Source organism: Stegodyphus dumicola, chromosome 1, assembly GCF_044657685.1.
Source record: "Stegodyphus dumicola isolate Sdum_Otavi_A_Nest chromosome 1, ASM4465768v1".
In the NCBI taxonomy this organism is placed as follows: domain Eukaryota; kingdom Metazoa; phylum Arthropoda; class Arachnida; order Araneae; family Eresidae; genus Stegodyphus; species Stegodyphus dumicola.
Window position 1 is genome coordinate 236,175,703 of NC_140768.1, and position 22,763 is coordinate 236,198,465.

The window sequence follows — 22,763 nt, forward strand, 5'->3', positions numbered from 1 at the left end:
TTTTCTGTATGGCACAGCACCTCAATTGGAATTATTTAAATAATTTTTTAATCTGATATTAATTTGTACTTGAAGTTATAAATAATAATTTTTATATAAAATATGAGAGAGTAGTCGATGCAATTATTTTCAAATATGGATGTAAAAACCTTCATCGAAAAAGAATATCAACAATATCAATTTATATGCCTCTATGCAATAAAGTCACAAACTCTTTTTCAATCTGCATGTGCAAAACTGCGGTTTTAATCACTATAAGGATAGCACTGAATGCAATTAATTTTTTTTACATTATTGTTCCTTGGAAACCTAAATCTCTGTATATTGAAATAAATATTACGGCTAATAAACATAGCTAAAGTATGTAATGTTTTAAAATGCAATAATGTAAATAACATAAATATTTGAAATCTCTTGTAAAAATATGAACTTACTGAAAAAAAGCAATAAAATTTTTTTATTATTGAAATTTCCATTATTTTGAGATTTCAAATTCTACTTTGCCTTACTTTGCTGTTAAATACATCAGCAAAATACTTTTTCTATACATGGAAAAACAGCTGGCATTATATTTTTTTTCAATTACTTACTAATAATATTAGTAACATCTAGGCGCTCTCTATAGAGTAGAGCATTATTATAATTATGATTTAAACGGTAAATCATTTTTCTTTTCTTTTTAAGACTTTATACCAACACAAGATTTTATGATAGGGAAGTAACAGAGAATCAAGCAAAGAACGAAAACACTGTTTTATTTTGACCCAATGATCATACCTCAGCTTCTTTAATTTCGAAGAGCGCCTTGTGCTCCAACAATTTAGTAATTTGTTCAACATTTACAGCGACTAAAAATGGCTTTCTTGAGGGAAAATTTTGGTAATCGCATTATTTCCCGCTTTTAGAACATCGTGATGGCAAAATTCAATGTCCGCAGATATTTTTTTTTTTTCTTTAGTTCATCTTAAAAGGAAAAGTGTACGCAAATAAACCATTAATAACACAACAGCAAGCCAAAACTCGACAAGCCATTCATGTTTGGAACCGAAATTTTGACAAAAGTTCTGACGGGTTTCCTAGATACAACACGTCCAGTAGAGTATAACTATGGCCAACATGTGGCAGTTACCAGTCTTAAAATAGTTCTGTAAATTGTATTTATGAAAATATTTTCAGACTAATAATGACTTGTAATAAATACAAAATATAAATGATATTTCAAGAAAAAAATGTTATTTATCACTTTATCACTTTTAAATCATTTAGTTAATTAAGCGTCATCCTATATTATCCATATATTATGGATACAGGAAGTTCTACATTTACCTCGTCAGTTCGTGTCCGAAAGGATTTGGGGTGCATATGGTAATGGACAGACATTCGTTATTTTTAACAGTTAAAAAGGAATTCCTTTCCCTTTTGAAGAACCTCAATAGAGATGGTTATTTCCATCAATAAACTTACCTGTTCATGTCTTTTCAGGTAACTGAGCCGCGGAAAGGCTTTATCACAGAAGTGGCACGCATAGGGGGTGTTCTCGGTCACCCCAATGGTGTACGTCAGCTCCGCGTCTGGGTCGGACAGGGTTGTACAACTTGTCGGAGACAAAGATTGATCATCAGGAGTGTCTGTAGAACGCCAAGAAGTAGGCGTGCCTATGCCACCGTTTAATCCTGCCGACAAAAGGTGAGATTTATTCATCAGATCAAAGCATAATACAGAAATTTTTTAAGTGAACAACAAAAACTTATTCGAGAAAGATATACTCATTAAAATGAGTTAGTAGCATGACAATCCTAAAGAATTTCTTCTGCATTTACAAATTAAGGAAAATCATATGAAAGTATATCAGTACTTACTGGCAAATTAACACTCTTTGAGACCAGATGAAAGCCAGCGTATGCCCATTATTAATAGGTGCCCATTACTTATGCTTGATGGATAAAGTTTAAGGGCTATAAATCACAAAACAAAGCACTACATATAAATTACCTTATCGTGCAAAAAATTGAGACCGTATGGTACATTAATATTTGCTAACTAACTAGAGGCACAATAGTTGTAATCTCTCTGTAACAAGCAAATACCAAGCATGTTTTCAGAAAAACTATTTTTATAGTCTAAACATTCGAACTGAGATTGGAAAGCGTAATACATCCAGATAATTCGAAAAGTCCAGGTAAATTTCTTCCCTTCCCAAACATTAAATGCATATTTATTGCAGCGCAAGAGAGCGAATTTCATTCTTTCGTTTATGGCATCTTATTTCAACAAAGATTATCAAGCTAAACTATACAAAATTATCGTAATGCAAGATGCATTGCTTTCGATACATCCGAAAACAGTATTTCCTATTCTGCATTAAAATTAAAATTGAAATTTTATTTTGTGTAAAAACAAAACGCATAATTTATTTCGCTTCAACTAAACTTAAACCGAAACTTTTATTGATGTAAATAGAATAAAATAAAATTATCAATATAAAGCATATTGTTAAATTACGGAATAATCTTTTAATACGAATGACTTCTTCCGGAAGTCTATACTGTACTGTAAAACATTGTATAGTATTTATTGCACATTTCCTTTGCGCTGTTGATCGTTGTGTCCCAACTCATCACCGACCGACCCTATGCTCCATTCAAGGGTGGCTCCACTCAAGGGAGTACAAGACCGGGTAGATCATATACACTCCAGATGAATTCATTGCAAAACAGTAGACATATTTCCCTGTTCGGTATGATAGTTGGAAACCCGGTTGCCACAGCGTTGGGTTCAGATACCAATCCCAGAGTGTCTTTAAGGTATGAGGATACTTAAAATAATGGTGAGTGGAAAGTCTCATTAGTGAGGAAGATTTCATCAAACGTGGACAAACTTTTACTGTCACCCATAAGATGCTCAAGGCTTTATCCAACAACAGGCCTAACTTTTTCCATCTTGGTCATGACAAATTTATGGACCTGATCTAGATTATGTTCAGACTAGGAGAAATAGTGCAACAACAATAGCAACAATATTCCTTTTAACACTGTCTACCGACCATGTTTTGCATTCCTAACATCAAATAAACTGGTAGTGGTGGTTTTCTAGAGACTGTTTATATCTAAAGCTTTGTTTATACTGCCGAAGCGTGATTGTTAACCCTATGAAACTCCGAACAGTGTTTGTAGAATCAGTTGAATCCAGGTTAGTACTGGATTAAGCCAAAATTCGATAAAGTCATAATTTTAGGTTTTCTGGATGTAATTCCTTTCAGCAGTATAACATCCTTTTGAAGTAATTTCTTTACATCGACATTTATTCCGACTGGACGAGATTCTTCCCTCTTTTAAACACATAGACACGATCCTGTACATAGAAACCCTCGATATATCGCGAAGGAATTTTGTAAATGCGTACCAGCCACAAAAGCACCAGTAATTTGTACCATTTTCACCGCCGATATATCTCTTATTAATTCACTATAATTTTCAATTTTGAAGTTAATACCTTCAGTATATCGTTTAAAATTCAAACTTCATACCTACTGCTTTAGATTAAATTCGAAACCATTCAGGATTGCTAAATTAATCATTGCCTTCACACCTAGTGAAAAATTACAGGTTGTCAGCAAAGGACATTATTGTGGTCTTCTCATGCACATTTGCAAAATCTGCGAAAGGATCTGTAATTGAACTGAATAATAATCATCTCACGCAGGAAGAAATCTTACTTGTATAGTTCAACAGTTCTGCAGAATTCGAATGCCTTCTAATAATTGCCATTTAAAAGCCTAATAACTATCAGTTAACATAAGTTCAATCTCCATAACAAATACATCGATGTCTTCATAAATGTCCCTTCACATAAAGGTGGACATACCGGTATGAAGATCAGTATATAAATAACGGGGGAAAAGTAACCAATAAGATGTGGGTATCTTTAATGAAGGCTGCTTAATAAAGGTGCCCGCAACACATTTTGAAGAAATCTTACTTGTATAGTTCAACAGTTCTGCAGAATTCTAATGCCTTCTAATAATTGATTACATTTACACATTGGCTTTAAATTCGGAATGCTACAGAATGCTTCAGTTTCATTGTCCAGCCTCTATAATCAATTATTAATCAGGGGTAACATCATCTTGATGACCTAATGGCAGGTCAATATTAATTTTGAGTTAAGTTATTATGATTCAGATCAAGACATTTAACAGTAATATGATACAGTAAAACATTAATAAACTGAAAATATTAATCATTGTATATTCAATTAGAATGTTATCAATTAACATTAGACAATGTAGAAAAGATAACGTCAGATAAAATCAGATAATATAAAATTATCAATCAAAAACATTTACGTGAGAAATGAGGATTATTTCATTAATCCAGAAACGCATGGTTCGTTAAGACAGAAAGCATCATTAATCCAGAGAAATGTCATTCATTAACTTAATTCATTAAATTAAAAACATTATTGATACAATTCAACGAATGATAAATCTTTGGAGGACTTAACACGCAACTAGAAGAGTTAATCATTAACATCCATTAATACAGTTAGAAATACTCATTAACGCGTGTTCAAAGTGAAAACATTAATCATTTAATATTTAGCAAAAATGCTAATTTGCATTAACAAGCCAATAATTAACGCTTTCAGTGTAAAAAAAAAAAAAAAAAAAAAAAAAAAAGTCTGATCTGAAGATCAAATGATCTTGCAAGAGAAACAAATTCTATCTTTGAAAGTTAGAGCATCCCCCGCTTTTCAACGACCTGATCTTTTTTAAATGGTACTCTAACCTTTTTCCTTTTATAACCATACATCATACATGGGAAAAATGATACTTGAACTAAACTAAGTGTAAGAAATGCAGTGTTAATTGACGTAGAATTATAAAATCTGCCTTAATTTATGCTGGTTTCTTTATACTCACATATAATTAATTCAATGTGCAATACACATTTCGTCTATTTCTCGATTTTCATAAATTTATAGGCCGACCTTTTCGTACTTTTGTATACGTAAGATATAGCACTTACATTTTTCAAATACTATAATGAATTAATTAGTGACGTTCATCTTTTTTAAATGGTACATGAACGAAATTTTCAATGATGAGACTGCAAGAAAAAGAAATCGCTTCAGTTTTTTGAAGTTTTCAGTTTTCCACAAGTTATGTTTTATAACTTCTCGAATAAGTAGCGGACTTTATAATCAGGGTCTGATTTCCACAGCGGCAAACGGGTACATGACCCTCACCTCCGCTTTCAAAAGGGCTTCCAGATCTTTTCGAAGTACTTAAAATATATTAAATTTGATGTACTTTTTTTTTTTTTCTTCTTAATTTTAGGTTTTGAAAATACAAAATTAGAAATAGGAATAAAATGGTAAATTTTATACTTCCTTTTCTTAGGCCTTTTCTTCAATAATTAGACATTAGGCATTTGTCTATAACCCTGGTTGGTTAGTGATATTGTTTAATTAAAGCCTAATCAAAATTTCATTAAATACCCTTTTTCAATTGAATCTTTTTTGTGTTAGAATCTTTAACCTTAAGAAGCATTTTTCATTTAAATTAATGCCATTTAATTGCGGAGATATAAAGTATACGAAACTGCAATAAAAATTATAGATTATAATTTATACTTATAGAAATTTATAATTATACACTAAATTACGATTTAGAATGAGTAAGTTGACACAACATTTTCTATTAAATTTAAAATTAATTTCTAAAATAGTCACAGTAAAAATAACACGGAATAATCCATAGAATTTTTTTTTCCATATTTGAAAAAAAAAAAAAACTGAATTTTTTAATTCAAAATTTTATTTATTTACTTTCTTATTATACTGATACAATTTTAAGTACGTTGATTTTGTCATGTGTCTACAACTTAAATTAAGATTTGTAATAATTTCAATTAAAGTTCTTTAGACTCTTCCCTTCTTTCCTCAATTCAAAAATAAATAAATAGGTATAAATAAGATAAAAAAAGTACTGGTTTAAAATGCTTGAATTTATAATTATAGAACACATATTAAACTGAAATAATGGAAATAAAATGCACAAAATTGAAATGCACTTTTTTTGTTTATATATAATTTTGAACGAAAAAAATTAAACTACGAGTATGAGGTAATTTAACGAAATATTTTATGCAAGATATACTTTATGAAAAAAATAACTTGCATGAGTGACATCTACAACATTGAGAAAATATACAGGGGGCTGGATCCCAATACAGGAAAAGTTCAAATAAATTTTCAAAGCACAAGACTTAAAGAACAATATTGTAGAATGTGGAGCAAAGCTAATAAGCAAGCAATGTGAATTATCTGAAACAACAGCTTTAAAAATTATTAAAAGTTATTTAAAATGAGATTCATAAATGGACATTAAACCTTTGCCACTTGACTGAGTTCAAATCATTAAATTGATTAAACTTACTATTGAACTTGTAGAGCTATTAGGTATTTTTGAAAAAGCCGAAGAGAGGAAAAATGAGCAACTGTCTTCGCCGGGAATCGAATCGCGGACCTCTGGAATACCGACCCAGCATGCAGAACCACTACACCACGAAGGCACCCCAAGAAAATGGGAGAAATACCTTATAAACAAAAATTTAAAATATTTAACTGATCATTGCGTGACGTTTAAAGTGTTGCAAAGTTATTTAAAGCCAGAAGAATCCCATGAAACTTAGGTTTGCAAAAAGATTAAAATGCAGTTAACGAAAAATATTTAAATGGAGGGTCAATACGTAACTTTCTCTAGAGCCTCAGTCCTTACAAAATGAATGATTTTAATGTAACTTAAATGATTATTGTAAAATTGTAATATCTTAAAGATTTTTTAATAATATTATCCAGAAAAATATTCTAATTTTCTTAGATTTATGTATCCAAACAAGTCTCAACAAATACTAACATCTTTAATGACATATAATAATTTTATATGGGTAATGGAGAAGTTTGTAGTAGAACGACCACAGATTGTTGCTCCATGTGAAGATGAAGTTTAATTTGTACTTCTAAATCTCATAAATGACTGATTTTTTATTTTGGAATTTATTGATTAATGAAGCCATACTAAAAATTTACGTTCCTTATGTTATGAAGAAATTGTTACTGAAAATTCAGACAAATATTCCATGCAAATACACATATATTTAGCAGCTTAAGGTTTGCTTAAATATTTGCCATCATTCTACAAAAAGATTTAGAGTTCTAGAGCAAGGGTTGGTAACCTTCGTTGGACAAAAGCCAGAAATGTCGTATGGCTCTTTAGCTTCCAAAAAGTTATCTTAAAAGATTTAAATGGCCGATATGTGATTTTTTCTGAAGCCTCAGTCCTTACAGAATAAATAATTTCAACGTAATGCAAGCGATCATTAAAAAACTGCAATATTTTAAACGTTTTTGAATACAGCATTATTTCAGCAAAACGTCTTCGTTTTTAGATTTCTGTACAAAAGGAAGAAAAATATTTCGACACTGACGAATTTTGTGGATAGTAAAAAGTAAGAATCTAAATTGCATAACCAATTAACTGGAGCACCATATTTAGTTGTGAATATTTCTTTTTAGAAATTTTATCAAATAATTGAACTTCAGTTTTTTCTGTAGGGGTGTAAGGGCAATTTTCGGTAAATCCTTTTATTTTTAATCTAATTTTTTTAGGTCAATTTTTTAACCCAAAGGACGTTAGACCAGAAGTGCTATTAATTTCGTTTTGGCATTTTGCGTTGATTCACTTTTCAGACTGTTGCCATCAAATATTACAACTCTGTATCATATTTAAAGAAATTAAATAATGAAGAATCTGCATAAATGTATGTATGTTTCGCGCATTGTAATAATACAATGGTACGCAGAGCCATCAAATTTTGAATAACGTAATCCTCCACCGAATATGGGCATCTGGAAGCCCTAATTTGGAATTTGTTTTATTATCTACTTCATATTTTGTCAGACTTTAAAGAATTTTTAATTAAGAAATTCAACGACTTCAAAGCGAGGAATGGGAACGCTGTATGGGAAAAAAACATTTTTATCTCCAGCATGCGAGACTGTGTATCGGAAATTCTAAAGATATGCTTATTTTAAAATTATTTTACGATATTGCTTTCGGATTGAATTTTATGGTTTAAGTGCGAAGTACATGATATTTAATAAATATAGGCAACGCACAAAACGTTGTAAAAAATAAAAAATGAAACACGCCCCTTTGGGCATAATGTAAAATCTGAAAGTTTTCAGGGTTGTGCCCATTACCAGCCAAGTACTTAAAATCTCTATCATTTAAAAATAATTTAAAGGAATACTGAATATTTTTAACGGAACGAAATTTTATACATGCCGTATTCAAATAACCGTACTTTAGTAATAATTTCTCAGAAAACCTAGTTTGGAAAGCAAAACTTTTGGGGTCATGGTTCTCTGTAAATGCTTATGCAACATCAAGGATATAAACTTGTATTTAAAATAAAGTAAACAAACCATTTTCACCAATGAAGTAAATACGATGAACGAAAGCTTTAATGCAGAATTCGTGTCTTTAAAATAAATGTAAAAGCTGTATTTCATTTACGATAAAGAAGGTAATGTTGGGCATAGTGCAATTATCATCAGCTTATGTTGAAACGTATATCAGTCTGTATACTTTTTTATATTCAAGTGCATAAAATAATAAAGACAGTGATGATATGGAACCTCATTAATTTTTAATTTGATATCTTACGCTTCTAAAATTTTTTTCAAGTTTCTGTTTATTAGATGAAAGCTTTTTCGAAGTTTTGTTGCTTTGAGTTTGCGGATTTCTCCCATGGCAGAATAAAAAACATTTTTATTTTGCCATGGAATGTTTGGAAGAAAAGAATGTTTGTTGAAAGCTGAAAATTTTGTTGAAGGAAAATGAAGGAGGGAAACTGAAGGAAAATGTTTGTTTGAAAATGTTTGTTGAAGGAAAAGCTCGTACGCAAGAGATTCAATGAAACAAATACACAGTTACCACTTAAATAATTAAATCTTTTTATTATTATTATTAGCGTAGACATCTTCTCGTGATGCTAATTTAGTAGTTTCCTTTTAATCTCGTGGTTTTTATATTTACAAATTTTGTGAAACTTTGATGATAAATTATTCGAGTTATTTGAATATAATCTAGTCTTTAAACTGTGTTTCTCTCCTTTCAGAAGCATCACTTCCAATATGTTAATTTAGATCTGTGAAAAAGTTTAATTTAACTAAATTAAACTAGGATACATTGCATGAAACCATAAAAGCATTTCCGGAATCGGGAACGGATTCAGCAATGTATGCATGTATACACGTGTGTATGTGCACGTACGCATACACACGCATACATGAGAAGATGCATCCATATATATATATACTGCTCTCATTCCATATACTGACGAAAATAAAAAATGTTGCCACTTTCTTCTGTGGGAGATACTTGTCGCAAAAATAAATATTCACAAATCAATTCTTTAATAATTAAATTATTCCCTAATAAATAAAAAAAATTTTCGCGTGAAAATAGGCTATGATGAAATAATACACGAATGGTTTTTCTTTCCTGTCATTTGGCAGTGTTATTTTGAATGCATAATTTTTAATTCCAGTTTTGAAAGCATAATTTTATATCCTATGTCCTGAATTGCTTGGCTGTGAGTTTTAAAGTAGACCTACTTTAAGTAATTGTTTAACTTAATTGTTTCAGATGTTTAACCGTACAGGAGTAGCAAGATAAGACCACATTTCTCTTCTTTTTTTCTTTTTCTTTTTTTTAATTTATGTTTTTTTCATGTTTGAGTGTTAATTTTTTTTAATGTTTAGGAGTTTCTAATGGCAGCTTTCTTAGATTATTAAAATAATTAGAAATTTTCACTCTGATTTTTTAGTCTCAGAACGAGATTTTGCGTTATCTATTATAAACGAATAATCACATTTTAAAATTGTTGCTACCAAATGTTACCATCCTGTATTATTTAAAAAAAAAATTAAACAATGGAAAATCTACATGTATATACCTGGCATTGTAAAAAACGATGATATCTAGGACCGTCAAATTTTGAATAACGTAGTCCTCAACCCGAACATGTGCCCTCTCGGAAGCCAAAATTTTGAATCTGAATTTTATCTTTCATATTTTATAAAACTGTAATGAATTCTTGATAAACAAACTCAACAATTTGAAAGCGAGTAGTGGCAACACTTTTACGAAATAAAACCTTTTCGTCTTCAGAGCGCGAGACCGTCTATTGTAATTTCTAAAGATATTGTTTTTAAATATTTTGTGATTTTGTTGTTGAATCGAATTTTATGTGGCGTAAGTGCGAAGAAGATGATATTTAATGAATAAAATTAACACAAAAAAGTTAATAATTAAAAGACCAAAAAAATGTTTTACAAACCATCTTATTAAGAAAACTGAATATTGATAGATGAACTGAGAAAAGGCTGAAAAAAAAAAAAAATTATGCGAACACTTAGTTAGCACTGCATTGGGAATTCTCAACATATGCTGCTTTTAAAATCTTGTAATTTTGCTATCAGTAGTGTATGGCGTAAATGCGAAGAAAATGATGTCTTATAATAAAGCTAAAATGACAAAAAGAAATGGATTAATCGGAGTGAACAGCATACTGTTAGGCTATGAGCTCAGCAAGGGCGTAAAAAAACCTTAACAAACACTTTTGGGCGACCTTTAAAATCTGAACACTTTCAAATTTTCTTTTTCTTTATTTTAATTGCTATCATTATCATTGACCCACGGGTTGCATGGTTGTGATTACATTTAGAAGTTTTCCCGATAATGCGCAGAGATGTGCTCCTAAACGCATTTTTAAAGTTACGAGAAGAGACGAGCTATGAGCTTTTAGGCCTGTGCCACGTAAAAAATTTAGGCCTGTGCCACGTAAAAATTTAGGAATGTGCCACGTAAAAATTTACGAATGTGCCACGTAAAAAATTTTCCGATCTGAGCTGTTCTAGCGAGAGACTGGTATCCATATTTACTTCGAAGCACATAATTTCTGTAAATGCACTTGTTGAGTTATGAAGGAAATGAAACTGTAGCAAAGAAACCACTTTTTTTAAGAATTCATTAAAAGCATTAACAATATCACTAATGATTGATTTTGGCGAATCAGTTGCGTCATGAAAGTCCATTGTCTCAGTGCTTTGTAGTATATTTTAAGCCTTGAAATATAATGCCATAAATATTGTAATGTAAAGTGTATTCATATTGCCATATTGAATTTCTTGTGAATGTAATTTTCTCATTAATCTCGATATTATTATTAAACTGTTTACAAAGGTAATGTAACACATGCGTACAAAGGTACAAAGGTATGCGTGTGTGTATAGGATAAAAGAATGCGAATCAAAATACTAACTTTAATCTGCAATAGACTCTTAACTCTTTTAATTTGGGTACACTGCGTCATTTCAAAGCTAATAGCCATCATATGACTCTTACATAAATCTCATGACGCAAATAACTTGTATAAGGTTTCAGCCAATAATAATCTTTTTAAACTTAAGTATTATCAAATCCAGATAAAGCAAATCGAAACTAATTTCAAACCATAACTTTTTTTCTTTTGTCCCAGGCTTTCATTCTGAACACACTTTCTCTTTCCTTTTCTATTTAGCTTGATTGCTTTCTCTGTTTGCTTCAAATGTATTTCCTAAGTTTTATCCATATTTATGTAGTTCTATAAGAACAGGTGCTTATTGCGCCAACTTATCTATGTTGACGTATATAAAAATATGTGTCAGTCAATCAAAAAGGAATATTTAATTTGGCCATAACTGCAACTACTAATTTGGCCATAACTTTCTATTCTTCAGCATCATGATGTGAACATTCCAAATTATTATACATGTATACAAAAAAAAAAAAAAAAAAAAAAACTGCTCTTTAAAAATAAGAATACTTATTACTACAAGATAAATATTGGTTGAACAAAATATTGCGTTATCTATGACATCAGTACACAGCTTAAATCGGCCCTTTAATGGCACAGACACAAAGACATGCGTTTTGATGCACAGATCCAAGCCAAACACGTATATGAACTTTCTTTTAATCTGGATGTTCTACACACATTTTCTTTTTTGTAAAAATACATGTTTTTCAAAATAAATTCGGTAGGCAGTTATCATTTTAATATATTTACCAATTAACTAATACCGTTTGGAATTTAAAAGCCAACTAAACTAGCATTTCAAATCTTGTATAATATCTATAATTTCGTGAAATAAAAAATGTATTCGTGACTACGTTTTCCTATTTATGTTTTTTAATGTACCTAATAAAAAGTTGTCAAACGATCTGAATATTTTTTAATCTAATTTTTACCGAATTTGTAAGTATATTAACAATTACAACAAGCACAATTACAATGAGTAAAAATTAGTATTTAAATTATTGATTGTAACCAGATTACATCAGGTTATGATCTTCATTATTGCAAAGTACCAAAAGTATACCAAAGTGTCTTAAGAGGTCTACCTTTATGGAGCAAATCTTAGAGAAACTGCACTGTATTAGCAGTACACATAGGACATTCCAAGAAAACTTCAGCCTGCTTAGTCAATACCGTTTCGAAGAACTACCTAGAAGGTATTGACTTGTCGCAGGGAAATGAACCTGAGTATTAGTACTTAGTGAGTTTGGGCATTCTGCCCACATGTGAGTTACAGTTATATACAGGACCTAGCAAAGGCAAATAGTTAAAACTATCTCTAGAATGATTCCTTATATACTTTTCTATGTGTTTAATGAAACCTCGAGCCAATTACCATTGTCACATAAGAAGCTTTCAGTGACATCTCTTTTAGTCATATAGTAATACTACCCCCCATCTCAAACTGGGAATCATAACACGCCAAGATGTTTCAGGTACAATTATACTAAACTCTATTTAATATATTTAGATAATATTAAACTATGCTTAATTTGTCTTCTTAAAAGGGTGATTAGAAATTAAATAAAATCTGGGAATGAAAAAAACTAGATACTTCGATTACTATGTCAAATATCACAAATATGGATTTCAGTTCCAACATCTCAGAATCGTATTTTTACGTAACTGTAATTTCAATCTAAGCCTGAAATGAGTTTTGAACGTTGAAAAATTAGATGAATTGTTAAAGCAAAGAGCAAAATGATTTTTTGCTTTGAGGTGAAATAAATGCATTTGCGGAGAAATTTAAAAGGTGGAACCGACGTCTCTGAACAGTACCCATGGGAAAGTCCACTAAAGTATCATGAAGCTAGCTTTGTTCCCCCTGGAACTGAATTCAAAATACAAAAGTCTCAGTACATGGCAGAACCCAGAAAAGTATCTTGATTCGGAGAGTTAAAATCCCCGACAGTTGAAGTCCAAACATGAGGGTCCAAATACAGTATCTAAAACCCAGGTTTTCAAAGCGTGTATATATTATATCAGTATGTATACCTTTCACCTTTAAGAAATAATTTCACAAATTTAAAGATTCAATAAAAGATCGGTTTTAAATACATGAAATTGTTTCTTATATTATGTAAAATTTAAAAATTCGATATCACATATTTAAAATATTCGATATCACGTATTAATCCAAACAAAGCTTTGTTGAATCAACTTAGATAAGAAAAAGTTAACGAATATTTTAGTTTGGTGTTAAAAAAGTGTCATTTCCTTATGCACGCAATGTATGAAATTAAACATAGGAAAATGCTTTAGAATTAAACAATATTGAGAAAAATAATATTAGGTTTCATTGATTTGATAGTATGTCTCCATAAATAAATTTAGAAAAACAAACTTAGATAAAATTAGCTTTATAAAAGGAGGAAAAAAAATATAAATCACTTTTACTTATTTGACAGACTGTATGAAATGTATTTTTAACTGACTGACTGTATTTTTAACTTTGTTAAAAAATCATTCAGAATAAAGTAATTTTAGATAAAATTATAAATATTTTTCTAAGCAAAATAACAATATCCGTGTTCATTCCCTTGATAAACTATCTCCATGCGGAAGAAGTAAACTTAAACAGAAATAAATACTATTAAAAGAAGTATTATATTATTCATTTTCACTCATTCGATAAACATTTCCCTGGGATGAAGTAACTTGAAATAAAATAAGTCCTATTGGAATTAACTCTACGCATTTTCACTTTGGTAAACAATCTACATGTATTATTAAGAAACGTAACAAACTGTTTTCATTTACGCTATAAATTAGCTGCTTGTAGGTTAAGCAACTTTAGGTTTATGTGATTACGGCAAAGCCTCGAGGGCTACCTGCCTAAGAGGAGGGATGCCTTCGTGGAGGACTTCCTAAAGAAAATTTACACGTTACACATGGAGAAAACCACGAAAACGCCCATGCAGCCAGCCCGTTCGCGGGATTCGAACCTCGGACCGAACTACCAGTGCTCAGCGACTTTACCGCTCGGCCGCTGGTGGGGCTGCCTAAGTAACTTTAGATAAAGGGCATATACAATAATTGCATTGCACAGAATTTTCTGTTGAAATTTTAATAATAATAAGCAAAAATTCTCTACCTTCAGCAAATATCATTGTTTAACACCGAAGAAAAAAACAGGAGCTTTAATTCTAAAATGAAATGCAAACTAAGTACGACCAAAAGAAATGATGTCTCAGACGATATTTTGCCACGAAGTTTTGGGATTATATAATCATGAAAAAGAATTTAAAAGAATAACAGAGAAGACACAAAAATTGAAGATTATAAATTTTAATAATGCATTAATTATCCATTTTAATGCATTAAGTACCACAAACAACATTCAAATAAAAAAAAAAACTGCATTCAGCGTTTGAAGGAAAGCAAACTAAACCTTATTTACTTATAAAACAAACATAAACATATTTCAAATGCTAAACTTTAAAAAACAACATGAATTAAAGCTTTCAGTGATCAGCTATTTTAATACAATACGCGCAAAAATTTGGTCATCACTTCTTGACTTCAAATGAGCATACATTTAAAACAGATAAATCTGAAGGTACAGTCAAAGTTAAGAAAAGGGCTAAATCAAATTTTAAAAAATTAAAAATTATTGATCGCAAAACATTTAATTTTCAAAAATTTGCTGAATTCTCTGTACGGTAGCTATAAAACTGAAAGAATATCGCGTTAAATATTTCCGATCTATATCCCACTTTCAAAAAACGGGAGTTTAGAAAGAAATAAGTAGTAAATAAATTTGATTAAGAAATTAAAAATAGTCAGTCTTAGAACATTCGAGTGCCAGCATTTGCTGTACTTTTCTTTTTTATAATTGAGATGATACTGCAAGAACACTTTAGCTTTTATCCAACTTTTAAAAATCGCGGCTTAGAAATACCTTCATAAAATATTCTTAAGATTACTTTAGTATCCCCAACATTCCTTTGGCATAGCATTGATTAGAAAATGTCAATCTCAGAAGAGCTTTTGTCAAAAATAGATTCAAACAAACTTCTGTCTGTTACTTGAATTTCAGTATTACGAAGTGGTATCCCATAAAGAAAACAATGGAAAATCAACTCCTACTTACTTGCTATGACCTCCATCAGCCTCATAGCACTAATGGGTGAGCTGATGTCCCGCACCTGAGCCGCGGGAGGGAGTAGCACGTGCATAGATAGAGAGAAGGGAGAGGGATGATGTGCTCTGCGTTCTCCAACTCGACTGACACGCCAACTTTTGCCTTTCCATCCACTTCACTCGGACGGACCAAGGGGCGGCGACCGCGAAACGCGATTGGTTCCTTTCCGTCGCTCCTACCTCCTGCACCGCAAGGAAGTAACAACGCGACTTTTTCAAAATCACGCGCGTGAGCTTTTTCTTTGGTGTTTGGAGGAGTTTGGCGATGGAAAACAAGCGCCAAAAGACAGGCAGCACCTCGGGAGGTCGATTTTGTGCCAGGCGCTGAAGATTGAAACTACTACGAACGCGAAAGTAACAAGTTTCACGGGAATGTACCGGTGTTCCACGAAGAATGCATGGAAATGTTTTCTAGGAAAAGCGTGGAATATAAATTATTAAATGTTTAGTTAAGTTTATTGGAGTAGTTGCAAGAAATAAATCTCTCCGTTTGTTATTTTCCATATGTTAGTATAAACAAATAGGAATTCCGTATCAACAGGGTTGTGAAATCGCACTGCGACATGCCATTTGTTTGGGAGTTTTATTCGAAAAACCGATTTATTTTATTTCCTTTTATTTATTTTTTAAGCTAAAGTATGTCTGTTTATACGTGATATATGTGTAATAATTCCGAGAAGAGCTCATAAAACACTATCCTTTCATGGTAAAAGTATTAATGCAATTCTGTGTATACTTAACATCCGTGCAGAAAAATGAGGATGCAAACTATCTCAGTGCAGAATTCAATTAAAAAGAACTTCGGAAACTTTTTACTGTTTACAAAATAGAGCAGATGTTTTTTAATCAAAACTCGATAGATATAACCGAATTGGCGGGAATAAAACAGCATTCCATTATAAAGTTAAAAAACAAAGCTCAAATTTAACCGGATCCACAGAAACCCTAACTCAATAATTTTTACTTCCTTCGAGCAATCTTAATTTCAGTATATTAAGAGCTCTAGATGAGTTCTGGCAGTTTGCAATATAACTGAATGGCAATATAAGCAGAAAGTATTCTTATAAATGAAGATTTCTTGTAGCAACTAATGCAGCTGGTATTGATTGTAGCTACTGAGTGAACAACTAACATTTTCTCGGAACAGCAAAAGAAAAAAGAATATTTATGAATTAAACGCATACAGTTAAAGTGACTATAAATGAATTAGAAACCAAACTAAAGGAGGAATTTTATCTAACCGCGAAGACTAACGTTTAAAATTTTTCGGTTTCATTGCCTTGTTATCATTAATTAAGTCTCCTTTCTTTTGTTTATTTCATTTTTAGGATATATTAATCTAATTAACCTATTGTACCATTACCTACCTTTAATTTATGATAATATGTTAAAATATGTATTTCCTTTTTATTTAATTTTAATTATTAATTATTATTTTATTTATTTGTGCCTCTTTTCCATTCCTAATGATTTTCTATATTGCTGCAATACCGTATAAAGTATTTCTCCCATCTTCTTAGCATGCCCTCGTAGTGTAGTGATCAGCACGCTCGGCGCGTATTTGACAGGTCCGCGGTTCGACTCCCGGCGAGGACATTGCTCATTTTTCATCTCTCCTGCTTCGAAATAACTTAATATCTCTACAACCGTTTAATTCAGAAATGAAACCATGTCCAAATTCCAGTCATCTCGAACGTTCTTTAAATCAAACTTTTTTGTTATTTCATATTCCAGAGTACGTATTTAAAAAAAAGGATAAAAAAAATTTTAAAAATCTGAAAGGTTTCAGATTTTAAATTAAGTCCAAAGGGGCGTTTTTTTAACATTTTTTAAACATTACTTTTATTTATTAAATATCATGATCTTCGCACTTAAGCCATAAAATTCCGTTCAAGAGCAATATCGCAAAATAATTTTAAATTGAGCATATCTTTAGAATTTTCGATACGTAGTCTCACGCGCTGGACATCAAAATGTTTTTTCTATACAACGTTGCCATTTCTCTCTTTGAAATCCTTGAGTTTGTTAATCAGAAATTCGTTAAAGTTTTACAAAATATGAAATCGATAATGAAACAAATTCCAAATTTGAAAATTGGGCTTCCACATGCCCATATTCTCAGTAGGATTACGTCATTCAAATTTTGATGGCTCTATGTACCGTTGTTTCATCACAATTCGAGAAATATACATACATTTATGCAGATTTTTCATTATTTAGTTTCTTTAAATATAATACAGGGAGACAATATTTGGTGGCTACACGTTTCGAGACTAATAGCCCTTTTGGGCTAATGCTCCTTTGGGCTAAAAATATAATACCCACTTCAAATAGAACTAAGGAAAAATATATGCCGTAGCTACTGTAAATTTCAAAATAGCCATGTATTTGATTTTGGATGCAAAAGCTAGTATACAGAAGAAGGGTCCGTGACAATTAGCCGAAAACCACTCAGCCGACGGGACACTTAACCGACACCAGTTAGCCGACAGGACATTTAGCCGACACGGACACTTAGCCGACACGAGCACTTAGCCTACAGGACATTTAGCGGACACGGACAGTTAGCCGACAGGATATTTAGCCGACAGGACATTTAGCCGACAAGGACACTTAGCCGAAAGGACATTTAGCAGACACGGACAGTTAGCCGACAGGACATTTGGACGACACAGAGAGTTAGCTGTCAGGACATTTAGAGCTACGGGACACTTACCTGTCAAGATATTTAGTCAACAGGTTACTAAGCCGACAGGTTACTAAGTGACGTTTAACTGACACGTACCCAAAAATTATGTAAACTGTGAATTACAAAATTTCTCGACTACTCCACAAGTTCAATATATAAGTCATTTTTTTCACCTATCAGTAAAATTCATTTTTCGATTCTTAAAGATCTCATATGTGCTATTAATTATTGTGTTAATTTAGCATTGTTTGATATGTATCGTGCTGTTTGGTGAACATTGGCCAAATTGAAAAAGCGCTGAAATTTCTCGAAAATGAATAAAACAAAACCTTAAAGAATATTTTACTTCTAAATTAAACATTATGCACTAGTTTAGGGCTATAAACATTCACCTAAGTAAGTATTTTAAGCGAGAGGCGTGGTTAATAAAATGTTACAGAATTTTTATCTGAAGAATGGTGACATGAACTGCAAATTATAGAGGTCACAAATAATTTATACCTTTGCTTGTCTTAAAAATTCACTTTTTTTTTAAATTGTTTTAATAACAAAATAAAATATATTTGCTAAACTAACCCTCACCACTATATGTTTCCATAAAAAGTATAATTCAAGGATAACAATAATTTTTATTGCATTGCATTTTGCGCATTTTTTTCAAGCGTAATTCTTGTATAAATTTCTTTACTTTAGTAAAACGGTAAAAATTCTAAACGCAAAACTTATGAACTTATTTTTGTGTACAGATAAAGTAAAATTAAATAATATTGATAGCATATGATGCTTTGAAACAAATAAGGTAAAATTAAACAAGATCTGATAATTTTCTTTGATTTTATGAGCATTTTCTGGCAGTAGTTTTTAAATTATTATAACATAACAAGACGATCATTTATTTGATTATATGATCATTAATTATTAACATTACAAGATGATTATTTATTTTAGCAATTCATAAAATTCGGAGCATAAACGTTTTTGAGTATAATGAGGAAAAAAAAAGATAAACTCTGGAAGCACTCAGCAATATAATTTTATATTACGCCCAAAGGAGCGTTTTTGTAGCGTTTTGAGTGTTACCTTTATTTATTAAATATCATGTTCTTCGCAAGTAAACCACATAAAATTCAATTCAAGAACAATATCACAAAATATTTGAAAATGACATATCTTTAGAATTTCCGCGTTGGAGATAAAAATGTTATTTTCTGTACAGGGTTGCCCTTGCTTGCTTTGAACTCGTTGAGTTTGTTAATCAAAACTTCCTTAAAGTTACAAAATATGAAATGGATTAAAACAAATTCGAAATTAGGCCTTGCAGGTGCCCATGTTCGGGTGGAGGATTACGTTATTCAAAATTTTATGGTTCTAAATTCTGTTGTTTTTTCCACAGTGCGAGAGAAACATACATGCATTCATGCAGATTCTTCATTATTTAATTTCTTTAAATATAATACAGGGCGATAATATTTGGTGGCAACAGTTTGCAAAGTGAAAGTGGACATTTATAATGAAACAAAGCAAAATGCCGTTTCGAAAATAATAGCTTTTCTGAGCTGCCGCCTCTTTGGGCTGATAAAATAAATTAACAACAAATAAGAAAACTTATGCAGAACTAGACATAAATTTAAAAAAAATAATCACTATAAAATACTAGCACAATTAATTATTACAGTCAAATACAATTTTTAACTTTATAATAAATGCATAAAAATTATTAAAGTGTTAAAAGTGTTAATCACTATAATGTATTATGAAATATTATTGAAATAAAACTTCTTTGTAGAATATTATGCTTTAATATTCAGATATAATTTTAAAAAAGCAGTACAAATAAGAATTTTAAGCAAAAACTTTCAAAAATCCCTTTTTTCAATTTTAGTAATTTTTACTTATTTATACCAATAAAAGCATAAAAATTGTAAGAGAAAATTTTTTGCTTGAATTTTTCTATTAGTTCAGATTTAAAATATTACTTTTAAAAGAAGGAGATACAAATTTCTTTACAGCATAGGAAAAGCTACAAAAATATCCAGACCTGAAAGCATGCAATAGCTTTATAATTACCAATTCAGAAGTCAAACAACAAAACAAACAACAGCTTTATAATTATTTAGAACATCAATTATGCTTGATAAAAGTGCTAAATTTTTAAAAAACAATCTGAGTTTCAAAAATAAAAATATCTAAAAATTATAATTTGTGAAATGAAGTGCTATCACCAGCTTTTCCTTGAAAATTATACGCGCTGCATACTCCTCCGGATATGGGCAAGGTGACAGCCGGCAATACGCCAAGGCAAGGGAGAAACCCATTTGGGTTGGTCTATTTCTTATAAGGTCCATGGATACATAACAAACAATGCTAAATTAGCACAATAATTAAAAGTATATATGAGATCTTTAAGAATCGAAAAATGAATTTTACTGATAGTGAAAAAATAACTTAAATATTGAACTTATGGAGAAGTCGAGAAATTTTGTAATTGATAGTAAGTTTGAATAATTATTGGGTACGTGTCAGCTAAACGTTACTGTCGGCTTTGTGTCCTGTGGATTAAATGTGTTGGTAGTTAAGTGTCCCGTAGCTAAATGTCTCGACGACTAACTCTCTGTTTCAGCAAAATGTCCTGTCGGCTAAATGTCCTGTCGGCTAACTGTCCGTGTCGGCTAAATGTCCTGTCGGCTAAGTGTCCTTGTCGGCTAAGTGTCTTGTCGGCTAACTGTCCGTGTCGGCTAAATGACTTGTCGGTTAAGTGTCCGTGTCGGCTAAATGGCCTGTCGGCTAAGTGTCCGTGTCGGCTAATTGTCCGTGTCGGTTAAATGTCCTGTCGGCTAAATGTCCTGTCGGCTAAGTGTCCATGTCGGCTAAATGTCCTGTCGGCTAAGTGTCCATGTCGGCTAAGTGTCCCTGTAGGCTCAATGTCTTGTCGGCTAACTGGTGTCGGTTAAGTGTCCTGTCGGCTAAGTGGTTGTCAGCTAAGTGTCCGCGACCGACAGAAGAAGTAGAGGGAAAAGTTTAGCAATCGATGTAATTTAGGATGTTTAGGAATATATTTTATTTATCACACTTATAGTAAAAATTAAATTTTTTTGCAGAATATTATTAAAAAGAAGAGATAGAATTACTTTTTAGATGATTGTTTCAGCTTCATGCTCTAATGAGCAACACACATTTACTCAAAAAATAAACGAAAGATCACATTCTCCTTTAAACTATCGGTAATAATCTGAAGTTATTAGTACTAGAGGAGTGAATAGTCTCGATCCTCACTTTCATATCCGTATCACTTTTCAAATCAAAAGCCAATCATAAATATACACAATGGAAGCTACCCCCCACCCCGTGCTTACAGAATAGTTAAGAGGGCAGATATTAAAGTAAAAATACTACGCCGAATATTGATCATTACAGATCTTCAGACAACAGAAATCAGTGATAATTGTCATAACCAAGCAGTATATCATAAATTTAGAAAATTATGAAAATTACTGCTGATTCCTACTGCATGACAGCCGATGTTACTGTAAATTTCTGCAAATAATTAAATTTTATCAGAGATGCTTTTAACGCATGTAACTTATTTTTACAATGCTTATCACGCATGAAACGTTTACAACGCTAAAAAGTATGTTGTCAAATGCATGATTTTTGGACGATAACGTATCGCTTATAATTAGGCTAGCCGTAATACTTTTTCCTTAAAACATTTTTAGAAAATACTTACAACAAAAAATAAAGGCTATTAGCATAAACATGTATGATTGAAAAGACTAAATAAAGAAGTCAACAAATAACACCGAGTTAAAAGACGTTTTTAGTAACTCACCTACACATACCTTATTATTAAAAAATTCTTAATATTTATCACTGACGTGAACTTTTTTTAAAAATTCCTTTTTATTTTTAATGGCATCGAAAATTTCATTACACTTTGCAGCATAGTAAAGTTTGTAACCAGGACCGACTGAACACATGGATGCTCCGGGAGTCACAAGCCCTGGGGCGCCACAAGCATAGTGGCCTCATGCTAATCCATTAACATTTCACTTTTGTGGATGATTGTTGTAGGGGGTCCATCACGCCGTTTTGCTCAGAGGTTCATAATGCTGTTAAAATGGAACTGCTTGAAACAATTGATTCAATCATTCTACCTCATTCTTCACGATGTAGAATGATATTCAGCATTGAGAATACTCATTTTCGATTGATGCAGATGTGCTTGACATGCTGAAAATGTGGTCTATAACTGGAATAAGATTGGGCGAGCTTTTAAATGACTGAAAAATTTTATCCATTTTTATTCACAAGCTGCAGTTTTTCTAAATTTCATTGTTAGTTGCAACTAGACTTCATCAAAAAGTTTTACGTTATTTGCAACAGTTTCATTAATATTTTTCCCTGAAGCTTCACTTTCAGACCATGTCAATCCATTGTTATATAGTCAAGCAGAGGCTTTTTCT

The 22,763-nt window shown here is 31.4% G+C and overlaps 1 protein-coding gene across 2 annotated transcripts in view; it reads right to left on the reverse strand.

Moving 5' to 3' along the window:
• The window catches only part of LOC118192763 (uncharacterized), a 475,278-nt gene that overhangs the window by 75,052 nt on the left and 377,463 nt on the right, over positions 1 to 22,763 (reverse strand). Inside the window, exons 1-2 of one of the 2 annotated variants that reach the window (XM_035363775.2) lie at positions 15,562 to 15,901; positions 1,465 to 1,673 (exon numbers count right to left, since the gene is read on the reverse strand). In XM_035363775.2, coding sequence (XP_035219666.2) covers positions 1,465 to 1,673; positions 15,562 to 15,646 — 294 coding nt within the window. In that variant the 5' untranslated portion in view covers positions 15,647 to 15,901. Of the gene's footprint in view, positions 1 to 1,464; positions 1,674 to 15,561; positions 15,902 to 22,763 lie in introns of those variants that run through there. The other variant, XM_085826561.1, reaches the window with a different exon arrangement.